The sequence below is a fragment of the Musca vetustissima genome, unplaced genomic scaffold (assembly GCF_032173495.1).
Source record: "Musca vetustissima isolate MV318-11 ecotype Yass unplaced genomic scaffold, APGP_CSIRO_Mvet_v1 utg49292, whole genome shotgun sequence".
Lineage (NCBI taxonomy): Eukaryota > Metazoa > Arthropoda > Insecta > Diptera > Muscidae > Musca > Musca vetustissima.
This window is the reverse complement of record NW_026878145.1, coordinates 13,508-30,327: the sequence shown is the minus strand read 5'-3', so window position 1 is coordinate 30,327 and position 16,820 is coordinate 13,508. Positions and strand designations below refer to the sequence as shown.

Below are 16,820 nucleotides of genomic sequence, written 5' to 3'. Positions count from 1 at the left end.
AATGTGAAAAATAATATACACTACACGAATCTAAACAAATGTGATGATTTAGCAATTTTGTTCCTAGTCTATTTTGTTTTCTTTTTCTTCTTGTTGTTGTTGTTATTTTTTATATGGTTTTGGATAGTGTTTTTCCGTGTGCTTGAATTCAAGTTCAATGTGATTTCTTTTGTTGATATTGCGACTTTCTGGGGGTGCTGGCTGGTTGCAGCTTTTTATCGGCTCTTGTTTATATATATATGTGGTAGGTTGTTGTTGTTGCTGTTAAGTGTGTCTGTGTGTTATTCTTATAGTTGGGTGCAATTTGCTAAAGCTGTGTTCGTTCACGTTTTCTTTATGTCTTCTAATTGAGGCGTTTGTGTGAAATTTGGTTGAAATGTGTTTGGCGCTTCGACAACTCCATCACGTTGTGTGCTCCATTATTGGGAATTATATCAGATCATCATCACGGCGTCACTATGATGATTATCTGGGTAAAACTGAAATAAAAAACATGGATTTAAAAAAAAAAAATGTTGTAAAATTGTAAAATTTGTAGATGGTAAAATAAATTTAAAAAATACAAGATTTTTAGTACGTCATAGTTGTAGAATTTTCTATAAAAACCGGCTATGACCTTAAGTGTCATATTGCTTAATAGGTTTATTTCGAAATTTGGCTCTCTTTTTCATAGTTTCCAATAACATGTATTTTTTCACAACCTCCCGTCGTCAAATGCCGTTCAATAAAAATCAGATATAGGATAATGATACCGCCGCCTTAAACATAATCAAATTTACCAACCGATTATTATTTTTTTTAGATAACAATTTCAATAACATACAAATATATAAATATTACATAAACAACTGTGATTCTCACAGCGATTCGTTATATCATCGGTCATTATGCTCAGCTACAAATAAACATAAATAATCACAACTTAGGAATCCGTTTTACAGACTCGTAAGGGTTATGAATATTGCCAACACCTTAGTGTTCAAAGCCATTACCAAAGGATTATGTGTATTCCTAAAGCAGCTTAACAAACACAAGCGAAGAAACTTTCAATGTTCTAACCAGAGTAAGAAGACTTAGCTAATCTAATGGGGGTCTCTGATGTTCAAAGGTTAGCAAAGAAAAGGAAAGTCGCCGTTTTTAATCAAATAATATGAAATTGCACAATTTTAGCATGCCAACAAACAAAATGTTGTTCGACCTTATTCAATTTTATGTAATTTCCATTCGAACAATTCACATTTTCCCATAGAAACCGAAGATCGTAAGTTCGTAGAATGTAATATCATATACAATAAGTTCATCAACCGGGAATTTCTGCTAAAAAATAATAATAAATACAAATAATTGGAAAAATGCACTCTAAGCTATCTATAGATGTATGTAGGTATATAAAATAATGCTATTTCTTTTAACAGAAATAAATACTGTGTAATGTGATAAGAAAAAAAATTTATCAGTCTGACAACGTCGTCATCTTCGTTGTCGTTGATTAGTAATGTGTATTATTTATTACTCTTTTTCTTCGTTTTCATATATATATATATATATATATATTTGGAAGAGGTTGACATATCTACACATATGTGGCGTCGTCCACACAGCCATACATGTGTGTACGAAATGTATTTGTTATTTTATTCGTTTAATCAGCATTTGCCGTATCAGCACTTGAACCAAATAAAATGCTAGAAATGCACATATTTATTTATATAAAATACGAGGGTAGGGCAAAGCAAATGTTTCTTTCATACAAATATGTACAAAACAGAGTGCCCGATCCCGAACTCAAAAAGTGGAAAGAATTTCGATCGATAAAAGGACCTTGCAGTTTCTGGAACAGAGGAGCATCAATATATTTTGGCACTATGAGAAAAATTTAATTTTAAATTAATTTTCCAAATGGTTTACACATAGCTACACACAGCTAAAATAGTTGTTACCACTCTGCCATTTGTTTTTTAGTGCCCCTCTTAAATTAATTACTATAAAAAATTGACATCGTATTCGAAAAAAAAACCATCAACATTTTTTTTCATTTTTGTGTTAAGTTGGCCAACTGGTGTTGTTCGATGTGTTTGTATGTATATAAGTGTGTTTATGAGAAAGAACAACGTGTGATTCGTACTATATGTAGTTAAATTAATTTTTGTTTACATTTTTTGTGTTTGGCCTTTGTTTTAAATTACAAATACAACGATCGTGTTTGATTGAATATTTATAAAGGAAAAAATCTATTGAAAACTTTTTGAATGTCTATGTATATATGAGTCGGCATTTTCGATTCTGTCTATGTCTTATCAACGACAACTATCATCTGGAAAAAGAAACAAAATAAGGGAAAGAAAACACCGGCTAACAACAGAATAATGCAGAGTGGTCTTTAATAATTTTGAAATTATTAATGACCAAGTGAATAATTTTAACCAAATAAATAATTACTAATAAGATGTTAGTATGTATATATAAAATAATTTTATTAATATTTTATACTGTACACTGATGTGTTTATTTATTTTTTTTTTTAACTTTTGTTTGCGTAGAAGTTGCTATGAAGAACTCGTATAGATGCGGTTTTCAGGCAGAGAACTTAGTGATCTGTTAGGGTGGATTATAAATTCAAAGGAGGTTCAAGCTATTGAGAGTAGCTTTTTACGACACACATCTGCTCGCTATTCCCGGTCTGGAGTTGCCGGTTTGCTTGATCGAAATGAATCATATCAGATAAATATTCCAAATGACGAATTAAGACTATATACTACGAAAAAGACGTTACTGATTGAATTTCGAAAAAATGTATGTTAGAAATAATTCACAGTGACACATTTTTCAACTTTCAAATCTTGAACCAATCGAGACCCCCTAGCTGGGTTTTGCATTATTAGCTAAGGATTTCTTTTAAATTAATTTTTAAAATATTCGACTGGGCGGATTTTAGCACAATTTTCGAATAATACGTACTTATTATTGAGTCTATATCTCGTGAACTATTCGAAATATTACTTTTCTCTCTTAAGCAATATTTTTCCTCTTAATTAGGTCTACAAATTTTCTCTTGAGATAAAATCAATAAAACAACAACATCATACTGAAAATAGCACAACTGCAAAAAAAATTAAAATTTAGACATACTTTTTCCATGTTTTTCACACTTATTTCAGAAACTGCTACTGACTCGGCCAAAAAATATATGACAAAAAGATAGCCAATAGCAAATCAAACAACTCTTCTTAAAACCCCGATTTCATTGGTTGACTCCTTCACATAGTTATAGCCTCACAAATTCATCAAAATGAACCAAAGAAATTCACTCCCAATTTTTTCAATAAATAGGTACAAAATTGAAGTAAAAATTAAACATGGAAAAAGTAAGTCGAAATTTTAATTTTCTTGCAGTTGTGCTATTTTCAGTATGATGGTGTTGTTTTATTGATTTTATCTCAAAAGAAAATTTTTAGATCTAATTAAGAGGAAAAATATTGCTTAAGAGAGAAATGCAATATTTCGAATAGTTTACGAGATATAGATATAGTATTATTCGAAAATTGTGCTAAAATCCACCCCCAGTCGAATATTTTAAAAATTAATTTAAAAAAAAAAAAAAAACTTAGCTAATAATGCAAAACCCAGCTAGGGATTTTCTTCCACCATCACAAGCTTCTAGATTTTGGGGGTCTCGATTGGTTCAAGATTTTAGTGCTGCACAGTGATTTCAATTTCAATTATATTGGAAGTATTTCAACATGATAAAGAAGAACTTCAGTAGGTATCTTTTTAACCATAGAACATCAAAAAATAAAAAAAAGTTATTTTGAAAAAAGTCAAGCCTCTCTTTAGATAAACGAAAGACACATAAATTTTATGATATTTTAGAATAAAAATTTTCATAAATTAATTTTATTTCATATCCTGCGAACCAGGGACGTACGCAGGGGGGAGCCCGGGGGGACCGCCCCCCCCCCCCCCCGAAATGAATTTTTTCCACTGTAAATTTATGTTTACAACCGCGAATTTTTCATTTTGTACTACCGGGCCCCCCCGAAATGAAATCCTGTGTACGTTGCTGCTGCGAACTAAGTGCAACGAAATTTTATCATATTTAATATTGCTATTAAATATTAAAGAACGTGACAAAGATATTTGCATTAATTTGTTAATACTTCAGTTTTTTTTTCTACTTGATTTGAGCCAGTAACTATTGTGGCTTAAGGTGCCAACATTTTAAATTGTATGTATTATCTACAATTTTTACTAAATGTCTGCCTGTTTGTTTGGCTGCTGATAAATACGACGACGAAATTACCTGAGTAAACACGTTTTGGCGTCGACGTTGCCGACGACTGCGATATAATAAAATATGTATCTCTATCTACTATCAAACACAAATATTCATACAGTTTTTGTTCGTGGTACTACTCAAACCAAATTATTATTACAAAACTAAATAAACGACAATTGACAGACAGGCAAGACAGACAAGCAGCAAAACAATATTGTATTCAGTTTGTTGCTTACATATCAATATATAGATGTACATATGTATGTAGTACATACTATTCTCTCTTGTTGTTGCTGTTGTTGTTTGTCTTGTTGTTAATGATGGTTGGCGGCATTAGGCATGCGTCAAGTGACGTGGCGCATTCATTCGTTTGTCTCGGACCCAACAAAATGCTAACAACAAAATACCACTTCTGTGTGATTTTGCCTGCCCGACTGGCCTGGCACTGGCACTAACTAGTTTTTACCAATCATCCCCGACCCCACGTCTCGTCCCGAACAACAAAAACGCAACAATTGTAATACAATTCATCGAGAGATAATTTATACTCATATAAAATCTTGTAATGATTATATTGTTGTTTTTTCTGCATTGTTGGCATAGACTATTCTATGCTTCATCACTTTGTTACAGTCGGCAGTCGCATTCAAAAGAAGAAGTCGAACACAGAGCATTGGCTTGTAGAATAGTGCTGATAAAAGAGAACTACTCAATTTATTTTTACTGCTCTCACCAGTTGGTCAGACGGCGCTGATCATTGCACAGACAACAAACAACACGCAAACCATCTACCATTCAGGGTAATTTGCTTAAAACAACATTACCACCAGCTGCCGTATTTCCCGCCTTTTTTATTTAGTGATCCTATTATGAGGGTAATAATTTTATTTTATTGTGGAGATTTTGGAAACAGAAAAATGATAATAAAATCTAGCCTACCTCAATGAGAGCCTCTATCAGTATATTAATTAGCTATATATACACTGAAGTAAGGTTATAGCGTGGACCTAGTGGAGTCCAATCAAATTATAGAAGTTTGTTATATTCAAGGTAAGACAATGCTTAGCTGCTTCTTTTTTCTTTGATGAATCTGATATTGCAGCTGACATTTTTCGCACAAAAATGATCAGAACCTAGTACAATAATAGTGATTCTGTACCAGCCAAATATTGTACTTTTAGAGGAAATAATGTTTTACATAATCATCAACAATGAGTATGTTAATAAACAAAATTGTCCTATTTGGAGGTTTGAGAATTCTCAAGTAATTGAAGAGAGTGTCATTATACAAGAAAAAGGCACCAATAGTATTGTCATCTATCTCTGTGTAAAATATCATTGAGCAAAGTTCATTTATTAGGCAGTAAATTTAGGGTTTTCTCAATGTGGTTCTGTCACCACTTTTGACAATTTATGTTGCTTAGAAATAGTTCGTGAGCACGTCGATTTAAAATTAAATCTTAACTATATTAAAATTATATATTTTAAACCCGGATTTTTTAATTGTTAAGAACCTACAGAGGAACACTTTAGACTTTAAGGTTATTAAGAAATAACTGTAATAATGAAATTTTTATGGATGCCGTCCATAGTAACAAAAAAAAAATAAATAAATAAAATTTCCCTATAATCGGCATATCGGGGATTTTTCCAAGTCGGCAACAAAATTTACAAATGCAATATTTTTATAACATTAATCAATGCATTTTTGGCACAAGAATGAATGGTATGTTAGGTTTAGGGATGTGCAGTCACTTATATGGCTGCAGCACTCTGAGACCGTCAGATCCATTGTGATCATCAACGCAGAATGAAATGTATTTTAATAACCAATTATTAAAGATAATAAACAAAACAGTCAAATATACAATTGTTCTTCAATTAAAATATGACATGCCGACTATTGACAAAAAAGCACTGTTTTACCTAATTATCAATTTCCTCTTTGTTGATACATAATAATTCAAAATTTGTTTATGCCATCGGGAAGAACTAAACACAATTTCGCATCAAATGAACCTTAGTAAAATATAATGAAAAAATTGCACCTGGGTGGCGAAAGAATTAAAATATGTAACTCGTTAAAGTGCCGATATTATGGTTACGTCTTCATTGTACTAGTACAAGACAGTTACAAAACATGAATTCTAGCACTGTCAAACAAGTAGGGGAGACTGGGGAACCTTCGGCATCAGCAATATCGTTTTCGGTATTAAGCTCTCATTGTACATAACTAGCTTTGATCCATTGACATCGAATATCAAAATAAATAATTGTCGCAAAGTTTGATGGTGTATGTGGCCACGAGACGTCAACGTCCGCCGCTAGAAAATATAGCCTTAGAAGTCAAACATTGATTCGCATATTAAAAAAATAGAACCTTTAGAGGATCTGAATTTCAACTAGACTGAAAGTGGTGATCATTACCAGGCTATGACTATGTTGCCGAATGTGTCCCCATCAAATGCCAAAGCTACCCAGGGTAGGGGCACATTCGAATTTTTCTTATTTTACAAAACTGTAAATATTTTTAACTAATAATAATTCATTATACTTTTTTGGTCCTAGTTTTTATAATTAAGTATCAGAGAACAATAACAAGCCATACAGTTTTTACATTTCTTGAATAAGAACTGAAATATAGACCTCTAAAAAAAGTGCCGAATATGCCCTCCCCAAAATTTTTATTTGAACTGTCATTCATGTGATATTACGTACTGAAGAGTATTTATAAAAGGTTCCAAAAATTTGGAAAAATCAGGGATGAAAGTACAGTCAACGACCGCTATGACTATATATAATGTCAGACACAATCGTCGTTATAGCGAAAAATTTTTTATATCGCAATTTTTTAGTTTAGAATATTTAAACATTGATTTTATCAGCTGAAATTAATAAATTTCTTTTGCAAAATTCAAGAATACTAATCACTTTTATGACTATAAATAAGAGATGTGACATTTTCGAAAGTGGCGCCTTCTTATCCAAAACAAAAACAATTTTTCTATGTTTTATCGAAAACAGGTCCCATACAAAAAATGTAAGTATCAGAAGAAAAAAATATCAATGTTTCCAACGAAAAGCAGCAAAAAAAAGGTAAAGCACTGGCATGGAATACCGTACACAACTTTAATTCGATAACTTCAAATTGTACACTGTACACATACACATAATACAACCAGAAACAAGAGTCGGACGGTCGGTCGAAGCAGCCATTCACAAGAATAATGAAAAAAAGTTAATATTTAAAAACCAACTGCTAGCGATATGTAATAAAAACAAGTAACAATATAAACCTATTAAAACACCAACAGTAATACAAAACGCCGGTGGTGAATACAAAACTCACACCGCCAACCTTAATCGTGTATTGAGCATTGCGCGTCCACCATTCAGTAGCACATGACACAATCCCAATAACAAACAAACAGAGAAAAATATAAGCCCAAAACCAGTATTTCCCTCAACTTCCCATTCCAATGTATTGTAGATGAATCTGAAACGAATAGAGAATGGTGGTATGACATGATGTGGTGGCTGGCTGGTTTGGTAGGCAACGGCAATTGTAACAATAAAATGAAACAACATATACCAACCACAACAAATAAAAGCATACATAATTTTTGACATTAGAGTGCTTTAAACAGAAATATTTTAGATATACGAAAATATGTGAGACTGAATAAAAATTAAATTTATTTATTATTTTTTGCTTATGCTCAAAAAAAAAACATTAAATAAGTTTTCTATTTTTTCTACATAATCAAGCATTAGGAGAAAATAGTTTGTGGAAAATGTATAAAAGGTATTTGACATAACTGAAGCATGTTAAAAAAATTAAAACCATTTTAATGAGCAATAAGGCATATAAAAATTTAAAAAGATTTAAGATATGGAGGCAAAGCTATATTTCATAAATAAAAAGTGTAATAGTTAATAATAATAAAAGTGTAATTGTTCTTTGAAACTCTTAACTATACTTGCAAAAATCTTCTATTGGCAACTATGGGCCACGTAATGTCCCATATCTTTGTACTTCTATGCCATTTCCTAAAGTCTATACATTTCTGGATACATATGTAAAGTTTATGCTTGCGATTAGGATATCAATTACAAACATTGAATTAAAGAGTTAAAATAGGAATGGCAACTGCTGGTATTGGAGAAGTAGATTATGCCAACTGAAATTCAGATCAATAGAACTTCAAAAATATGTTTTCATTTAACACAACCTGTACCTCGGACAACCTACTGTTTGGAACTTGTAGATATACCTAATTCTTTTAAAGTTTTTTAAACAATCCTCCCTCCTTTAAAGTCAAATGTTACAACAACTAAAGTCATAACAAAAAATAATGAACAACAAGAAAATTTATGTTTTGCTGTTTAAAGTTCGTACGAAAAAACACGAAAAACAAATAAAAAGAAAGTATATTCCCATTTACGGTCTCCGCCACCACCTACTACATGGACTAGAATGTCACCTCCTCCATATCCTTATGTTTTCCTAAGTTTGTTTGTGTCTGTTATATTGTAAAACAGCTGGATATATATAAATATATATATAGTCATCATACATATATACATACATTTATAAGGTTGTTGTCGTTGTCTTCATGTAAGTGGAAATAATTGAATAGAATGCTAGATGCTACGAAAACATAAGAGAGAAGGAGGAGTATAGTAAAAGAAGAAGGGAGAATTAAATCAGGGCGTAGAAGGTGACGCTGTTTTATACAATAACAACAAGAACAAACTTGTTTGTTTGAAAAAGTTTTATTTCGTAACTTTCGTTGTTGTTAAATTTGTTTTGCCCATATAAGAGTGAGTAATATGATTGTGTATGTGTGTTTGTAGCTTTTTAAAGGATTGCCAGATAATTTAATGTACATGCAAGAAAAAAAGAAAAATTACTAAAAATTTAAATTGTTATTTAAAAGATAAATCTGTTTTTTTATCTGACTTACGATTAAATCATGGTTTTTTAAGGAAATAGTAATATATGAATAAAGTAAAGGGATTTAACCAGTCATTTTAAAATAACCATGATGACTGTATAATTGTATTAGATACAATTATACATCAGCACTATATTATATATTCTCAAAACTATTTTCACAGACCTAGTGCAAAGCTAAATTTCTTGCTGGAGCCGAACTCTTTTTTTGCTAACGACAACTTGGAATATTAAATTCCCTTATGAATTTACGCATTTCTATTAAAAAATACATTTCGAAATATTTTTACATGGCAGCTCATTTTCCTTAAGTCTTAATGGTGTGGTGGGTGGTACGACCTCTGCCAATGGCTTACTTTCTAAAAGTAACAAACAACAATGTCAGTGTGTGTCTATACACAAAGTTGCAGAACAAGAAATCCTCACATCCATCCTTCCATCTACAAACGTCAGTGTTTGTAAAGTTTGTGTATCAACCTTCTTGCTATTCATTCATTTTTTAAAGCGAGGATGAGAAAATAAACAAGATACCTTTTATTTTTAGCACACATTTAGGAAATAAAAAAATCGATTTAAAGGAAAAGATTGAAAACGGGCGTTGTTGTTGTCTCTTCTAAAAAATTATATAAAATATTCTTCAAAGCACGATTTATTGTCGAAGAAAAATTCAAATTTTTACTTTAAAATCGAAAACCAAACGCAGAACATGCGTTTTAAATTTTCAATTGTTTAAGTTTCTTAATCAGAGTATTTAAAAGATTTGTTACACAGCATCATTAAATCAAAAATCACAGCATAAATGGACTTGCGGCAAATGAGCGATATGTCAGCTGTATTATCTTTTAATGAAATGTAAAAGGTATTGATGGGTAAATATAACAAAAAGGATATCACTACGGATTTACCTTCTGTTACTATTTTAAAACTAATTGTACATTACAATATTTCAAACACTTAATTATTATCAATTTATGAACTTAGAACCCCTTTTAAAAATGCATATAAACATTAAAATTCATGTAAATGCAGATGTAGAAATAAGCGACAGTTACTGTAATGCCTAGTATCGCCTGATTATTACAGCTATATTAATTGGGAAGAGGTCACAATATTGTTTTATTGACATAAACTAAAAATTATCGTGTTTGTCACCAAAATGATTTGGTCTGTGCATAAAATGATTTACAACAAAAGTAATGAAAGTCGATAGCCCCTATTGCATAGCCGTATTGAATTGCTTGGAGCTTAAATTAATTAACTACGATGGGTAAACGGAACAAAAAGAATAAAGCTACGGTGCAGGGAGTACAGTACCGGCGGCAATCGATTGTGATCCGGCTGTTCTAGGTGTGGATGCCTTGGCACCTGCAGCTGTATCTGTTGCAAGTGCATTCATTTTAAATCCGAACGTTGACGAACCGGCTATTCTTTTGGCAAACTAGCAGGTAAAGTCTGATGAAAATCAGACTTTGGCTGACAGGGCTGTAGTTCTGGGAGGGGACTCTAAATGCTATCCGCGATAGTCAAGAGGAGCAAAGTAAGGAAATCTGTGGAAATGTGGGGATACGCTTCCGGAGGAACTGCTACTGAATCTCACCCTAACTGATGAGCTGGACACCACGGTGATCCCGACCGAAATCCACTAAAATGTGGATTATCTATTTTTGTTATTAAATAAAATTGTACATTAAAAAACTTGGCAATTTCACGAATGGGACTTGCAATGTATAATTCGTTATACCGGGCGTTTCAGATATTGGTTTCATTCGAGAGACGTTTTCTTCAAACTCAAATTTTTATTTTTTTTAAATGACAATAGCGCCAAATGAGTTATTACGAATTCAAATATGTAAGAAAAAGTGAGAATAGGTTGGCTTTTTAAATTGGACTTTCAACCTAAAAAAAATAACTTATTTCTATATATTAAGATATCTAATTCTTTTGAACAACGATTTTTATTTTATTTATGTAAAAAAAACTAAAGATAACAACGCGCACTCTAAACATGACAATTCATAATTTGCTCACACAATATTGTATAGCAAAAAAAATGTATGAAAGCACACAACAGTATGTACTTTGCACTTGTATTTTATAACAACAATAATATATGTATCTATTAATAAGCATCTAAATTTCTATCAGAAACACAGCAACACACTCTAAAAATAAAAACAATACAACGCAGATTGGCGCTAAACAAATATAAATGTATAACTATGCCTGCCTTTATGTCGATTATTTTTTCAACAACAACAAATTCACACACACACAAAACAAGTCAAGGTAGCGGCTACCTCTCTGATCGATTATCCATTGAAGCCGACGCCGCCACTATATTTTCCTTTTTTGCACAGACCGCCACAACAACAACAACAAAACAGCAATTGAATTATCGGATAAAAAAACATGTGCTTTCAGCTTTCCTTTAATTTTGTTAACCTGCATCATCGTCATCATATAAACACAACTTACAATTACGAAATGGAACTCAATCAAAATACACGCAATCACACACACACTCTCATATAGGAAAAACAAAAAATAAGGAGACAAAAAATACCGCGCGCACTGCAATGTGTCAACACTGCCACCACCGCCAGCAGCCACCACCGCCAGCAGCAACTAGCAATCTGCTGCCGATAGCAATAAAAAATACACGAACCGAACGTCAAAGAAAACAAAGTAGGCGAATTTTGTGGAATAAAGTAAAAAAAAAATATGTTTTGTACCCTTAGTACTCGTTACTTTGTGCTTACGACGGGTTAAGTGAATGTGTGTATTCATGATTTAGGAGAGTAATGAAGAGCGAGACAGAATGTGTGCAAGTATGCTGTCTGTTGTTTGTTCGCGTCTGTGTGTGCCTGTGCAAATTTCTCGACAACGAACTAGTGGAGAAAAAAACCAACTAACCACTCGGCGAATTGGCGCTGACAAAACGCAAAAATCACTGACACTCAACTGTATATACATATATATATTAAAGGGAAATATATGTGAATGCATTAAAAAAATATGTATAAAGCGCACCATACTTTAATATTGATCACTTCTCAACATCAAGGAACACCATACACATTTCCTCAATTGTAATGGCAATGCGCTCATACAATTATCGAATGGAATCGTTGACAACCGTCGTCCGCAACCGCCGGACAAGCAGGCAGGCAGTTAATATCGAAACTTCAACAAACCCGATTCTATTTGTTTAATTACTGTACTTTTTCAATCACATTTTTCCAGAAACTCACCGCACTCAAACACAAAAAAAGAACGAACGGACGAACGAATCGATTGGTTGGCAAACAAAACTTTCACAATTTACTTTTTCTTTTTTAATTTCTGGTGGAAAACACAAATTGGCAACAACAATAAAACACTTGCTTGGTTAAAAGACGACGGCAACGACGACAAGATTAAATAAAAACAAATTTTAAACGTTAAATTTCTGATTTCTGGGTGCTTTCCACTTTTCAATGCTTCTTCAGCAGCAGGGGCCTGTGTTCGCCGTTGTATGTATGCGTGTGTTTGTTACTTTTTCGTTCGAGTTTTTTCTTTGTCGCGCGGCGGCGGCTACACTCATCAAGCAGCAGAACGTAGAAGAAAATGCTGTTTTTGTTTTTCACAATTTTACTGCGAGAATTTCATCGGAATCACTTGTACTCCATCTGCTATTAATTATTTACACAACTATGACACATTTCACGGTCGATTTTTTTCAGAAAGAACACAAAACTTTCCGATTTTAATTCTCTTTAAAGCAACGCGTCCATAAAAATTCCAACTTTACACTCGTATATTTCAAAATGGCGGAAAATGTTAAAGACATCAACGAACAACACGGCAACTTTTCTGTTTTAGTACATTTAATGACGCCGATTGCAACCAATTCTCGCCACTCTCTACACCATACTCGTTCGTTCGTTTGTTTCAGATTCTTTCGTTGCTGATGAAATTGCTTTCGTTTTATTCGATTCGATTATTGGCACATTTCACCAAATCAAAACTTTTTCTGATTTCACACTTTTATTTGGTTGAAAGACAATCAAATCTAGATTATAGCAAAATTACCATAAATTTAATTTCCGTGCGTTTAATTTGTTGTATTTTTTATTGTGTGTAGATACCCGTAAAATTTAGTGCGGTGTCAATATACGAAATAAAATGTAATGTCTTCAATGTACCAGAGAGAGTAGGCAACTAATGACAAGTAATGACGACATGACATATTTTAGTACTTCTGTGTGCAGGTAGTGTAGATGTGGCAACCATCTAATATTATTGTTGTTCGAATCAAGTGGCATCACTCAATAGAGATTAGAATATCAAAAGGGAATAGAATACAATGTTTGATGCAACATCACACATCGAATTGTTTATCCCTATGTTCGATGTTCATTTTTCGATCTGCTTAGCTCTAACAAAAAAAGTTCGTACAAACAAAAAAAAAAACTTTGCATTTTGCAACAAAAGAGACCGACCGATTTAGGTGTAGTTCGTTCACCGCGACGAAATTTATATACATTGTGTAAATTATTAATTTTTGTTACATTTACTTATTATTCTTTGTTGTATTACAATTTCAGAAAAGTTGTTTTGAGTACTGAAAATGTCGAGCAGAAAAGCATCTCATGCAGGCAGTTGGTATACCGATTCAGGTCAGTAAACTGTGGTGATGATAGATTTGTAGTTTTAATTTTCCAATTTAACGCCATAACATCCAGAGCTGTGAAATTATGTCTCAAACATAGCGAAATACCTTAATAGAAAAAACACAATCATCGAATATAGAACGTTTTAATATTTTAGTTTAGTATTTCATTGCTTTTATTTGCATTCAATTTTTCATTTGCGGAGTAATTTTGCTCCAAGTCTTTCTGAAGTTCTTTTACTCGATCACTGGAAACTTCAATTATATGAGTCATGCGCTTGGTAATGTCTTGTACATCGTTTCGTTGTCTCTTTAATTTCTCCAGGCCGTGTTGCAATTGGGTACACGCTTTGAAGAATTCACTCAACTCCGGAATATCCCCAAATTCACCTGGATGTCGGCGAAATTTCGCACCCATTTCTTTTGTCATGTCGCCCAGACGATTGTCTACGTACTGTCGATCGAATGTGTTTTTTAAATCGTGCACGATTTTCTTGATATCATTATTTTTGTCATCCAAATGTACGTCCCGGATGCGTGACTTCAAACAGCCAAAATTGATACTTTGAAAACGTTCACCTATAGTTTGAAATATCTGATAACTTTCATTGAGATCAGCATTCATTTTTTGCACTTCGTCGTCTATGGCATAACAGCCGTACGCCTTTGGTAGGTTTATGCGAGAAGAACCGTTTTCGTTTTTCGGTCCATATAAAACGTTGGGTTCCTCAATATTGTCATTATGTTCTGATGTAGACGTAGATTTATTGGGAGAATCCTGTGATTCCTTTTCTGGGGTCCTGAAAAAGTAACTGGCGTTTAAATTGAATTGAATGTGCCAACGTTTTCACAATGTCTTACTCATTATCTATAATTGCCACCAGTTCATTTCTTATCGATTCTAATAAAAAATCCGTTGTTTGTTCGTTATGATGTTCCATTGTAAATTGGGATTTTCATTGAAAATGTTTTCGTTCGACAAACCAAATGATTCAAACGATATATATGTAATTAAACGAACGATACACCTGCCAATCTTTGGAATATTAAAATTTTTTTCATAAACAAATGTATTGTTGGCATAGTTATCAACTTGCCAACTACATACTGACACACAATGAATTCTGCTTTTTTTTGTAAACACTGCACTCCCAAATTGGATTGTCTGCATTTATCATTATGCCAAACGTTTAAAAGTTCAAGAATGATCAAAAGGATTTAGATTCTTGGATTTAGCACAAGCCTTGACATATATATTTATATGTCTTAATTATGATAAACCCTTTTTATGGTTTCGGTTAGTTTTATATATATAGTTTTTATATGTATACACCTTGGTACCATGATATATATATATATAATTTGTTATTCGTTAAATGTTTGAAATATTTGTTTGTTATAGTATAGAAAATTTACATATGTTCATTTATTGTAGCTTCTGAACTATCACGTCAACTTGATAATTGGTTGAGTGCAGCAACACTCTCACATGGACCAGCTAGGGCTATAATAGCGCCGTAAGTATATTGAAAATATGTTTTGGTGAGCATGATTGTAACACTACGATTTAATCTTTCAGTCACGCTGGATACACATACTGCGGTGCATGTGGTGCTTTTGCATATCGACAAGTTAGCCCTGCTGTTGTGTAAGTTCACACAGTGTGTGTTTTTGTGTATTTAAAATAATGTTTTATTTTCATTTTCCATAGTAAACGTGTTTTTATTTTGGGACCATCCCATCATGTGCGTCTTCGAGGTTGTGCCTTATCAATTGCTAAAAAGTATAAAACTCCACTTTATGATCTCAAAATTGATACAGACAGTAAGAACATATTTCCTTTGAATAACAAAAACTGAAATTATAAAGAAATAAACACATTTTCGATAATTAGTTAATGCTGAACTGGAAAAGACTGGACACTTTTCTTGGATGGACATGAAGACGGATGAGAATGAACACAGCATCGAAATGCATCTACCTTATATAGCCAAAGTTATGGAAGAGTAAGACCCTTTACACTCGAAATCACGATCCTATATTCTCATATACATACATTCTGCTTATAGCTTCAGGGATCAATTTACAATTGTTCCAATTTTGGTGGGTTCGTTGAATCCCGACCAGGAGGCATTGTATGGACGCTTACTAGCAAATTATTTCACAGATCCTCAGAATTTATTTGTGATATCTTCAGACTTTTGTCATTGGGGACATCGTTTCAACTACACCTACTATGACAAATCGTGTGGTCCAATTTACAAATCCATTGAAAAATTGGATAAACAGGTACATTATTACGCAATTCGAAACGTTCATACGAATATAATTGTTATTGTTTTTATAGGGCATGGACATAATTGAGACATTGAAACCTGAAACATTTACTGCCTATTTACGTGAATACAACAATACCATTTGTGGACGTCATCCCATTGGCGTAATGCTGAGTTCCGTTAAAGTTCTTCAAGAACAAGGTTATAATATGAGTTTTAAATTCTTGAAATATGATCAAAGTAGCCAATGTAAAGTTATGGATGACTCAAGTGTTAGCTACGCTTCTGGTTCTTTAGTTTTTGAATGCTGAAGATAATGTTTGACTTATCCAAAGTATATTACTCTCTAATTGGGGTTTCGGAGAAGAAAAAAATACGCAAATAATACGCCGGCCACTACCATTTTATTGTTTAATCAATAAAGCAAATACAATATCGTCTTCGAAGTAAGCAAATTGTACATATAATAAGTGTTTGGTTCTAAATAAATACAGCTTTAAATTGACATTTTTTTTATTAACCAGAATGTAATACGTAATTTCCAAATTCATTAATGGAAATAGCTATTTTGTCAAAAACCTAATGGTTTTGGGGGGATTTCCGAAGTTTCTGACTTATGTATCACACATTTATCTTCGGTATCATCCTGCGATGGTGTTA

At 32.7% G+C, this 16,820-nt stretch overlaps 1 protein-coding gene across 1 annotated transcript; it reads left to right on the top strand.

Annotated features, from left to right (window-relative positions):
- Positions 1-13,842: 13,842 nt before the first annotated feature.
- Positions 13,843-16,476, top strand: LOC133322945 (protein MEMO1). Its single transcript, XM_061531897.1, has 7 exons — positions 13,843-13,891; positions 15,320-15,401; positions 15,464-15,532; positions 15,596-15,708; positions 15,779-15,890; positions 15,954-16,173; positions 16,232-16,476. The coding sequence occupies exons 1-7, from the start codon at positions 13,843-13,845 to the stop codon at positions 16,469-16,471; spliced, it is 885 nt and encodes a 294-aa protein (XP_061387881.1). The 3' UTR covers positions 16,472-16,476.
- Positions 16,477-16,820: the final 344 nt, after the last annotated feature.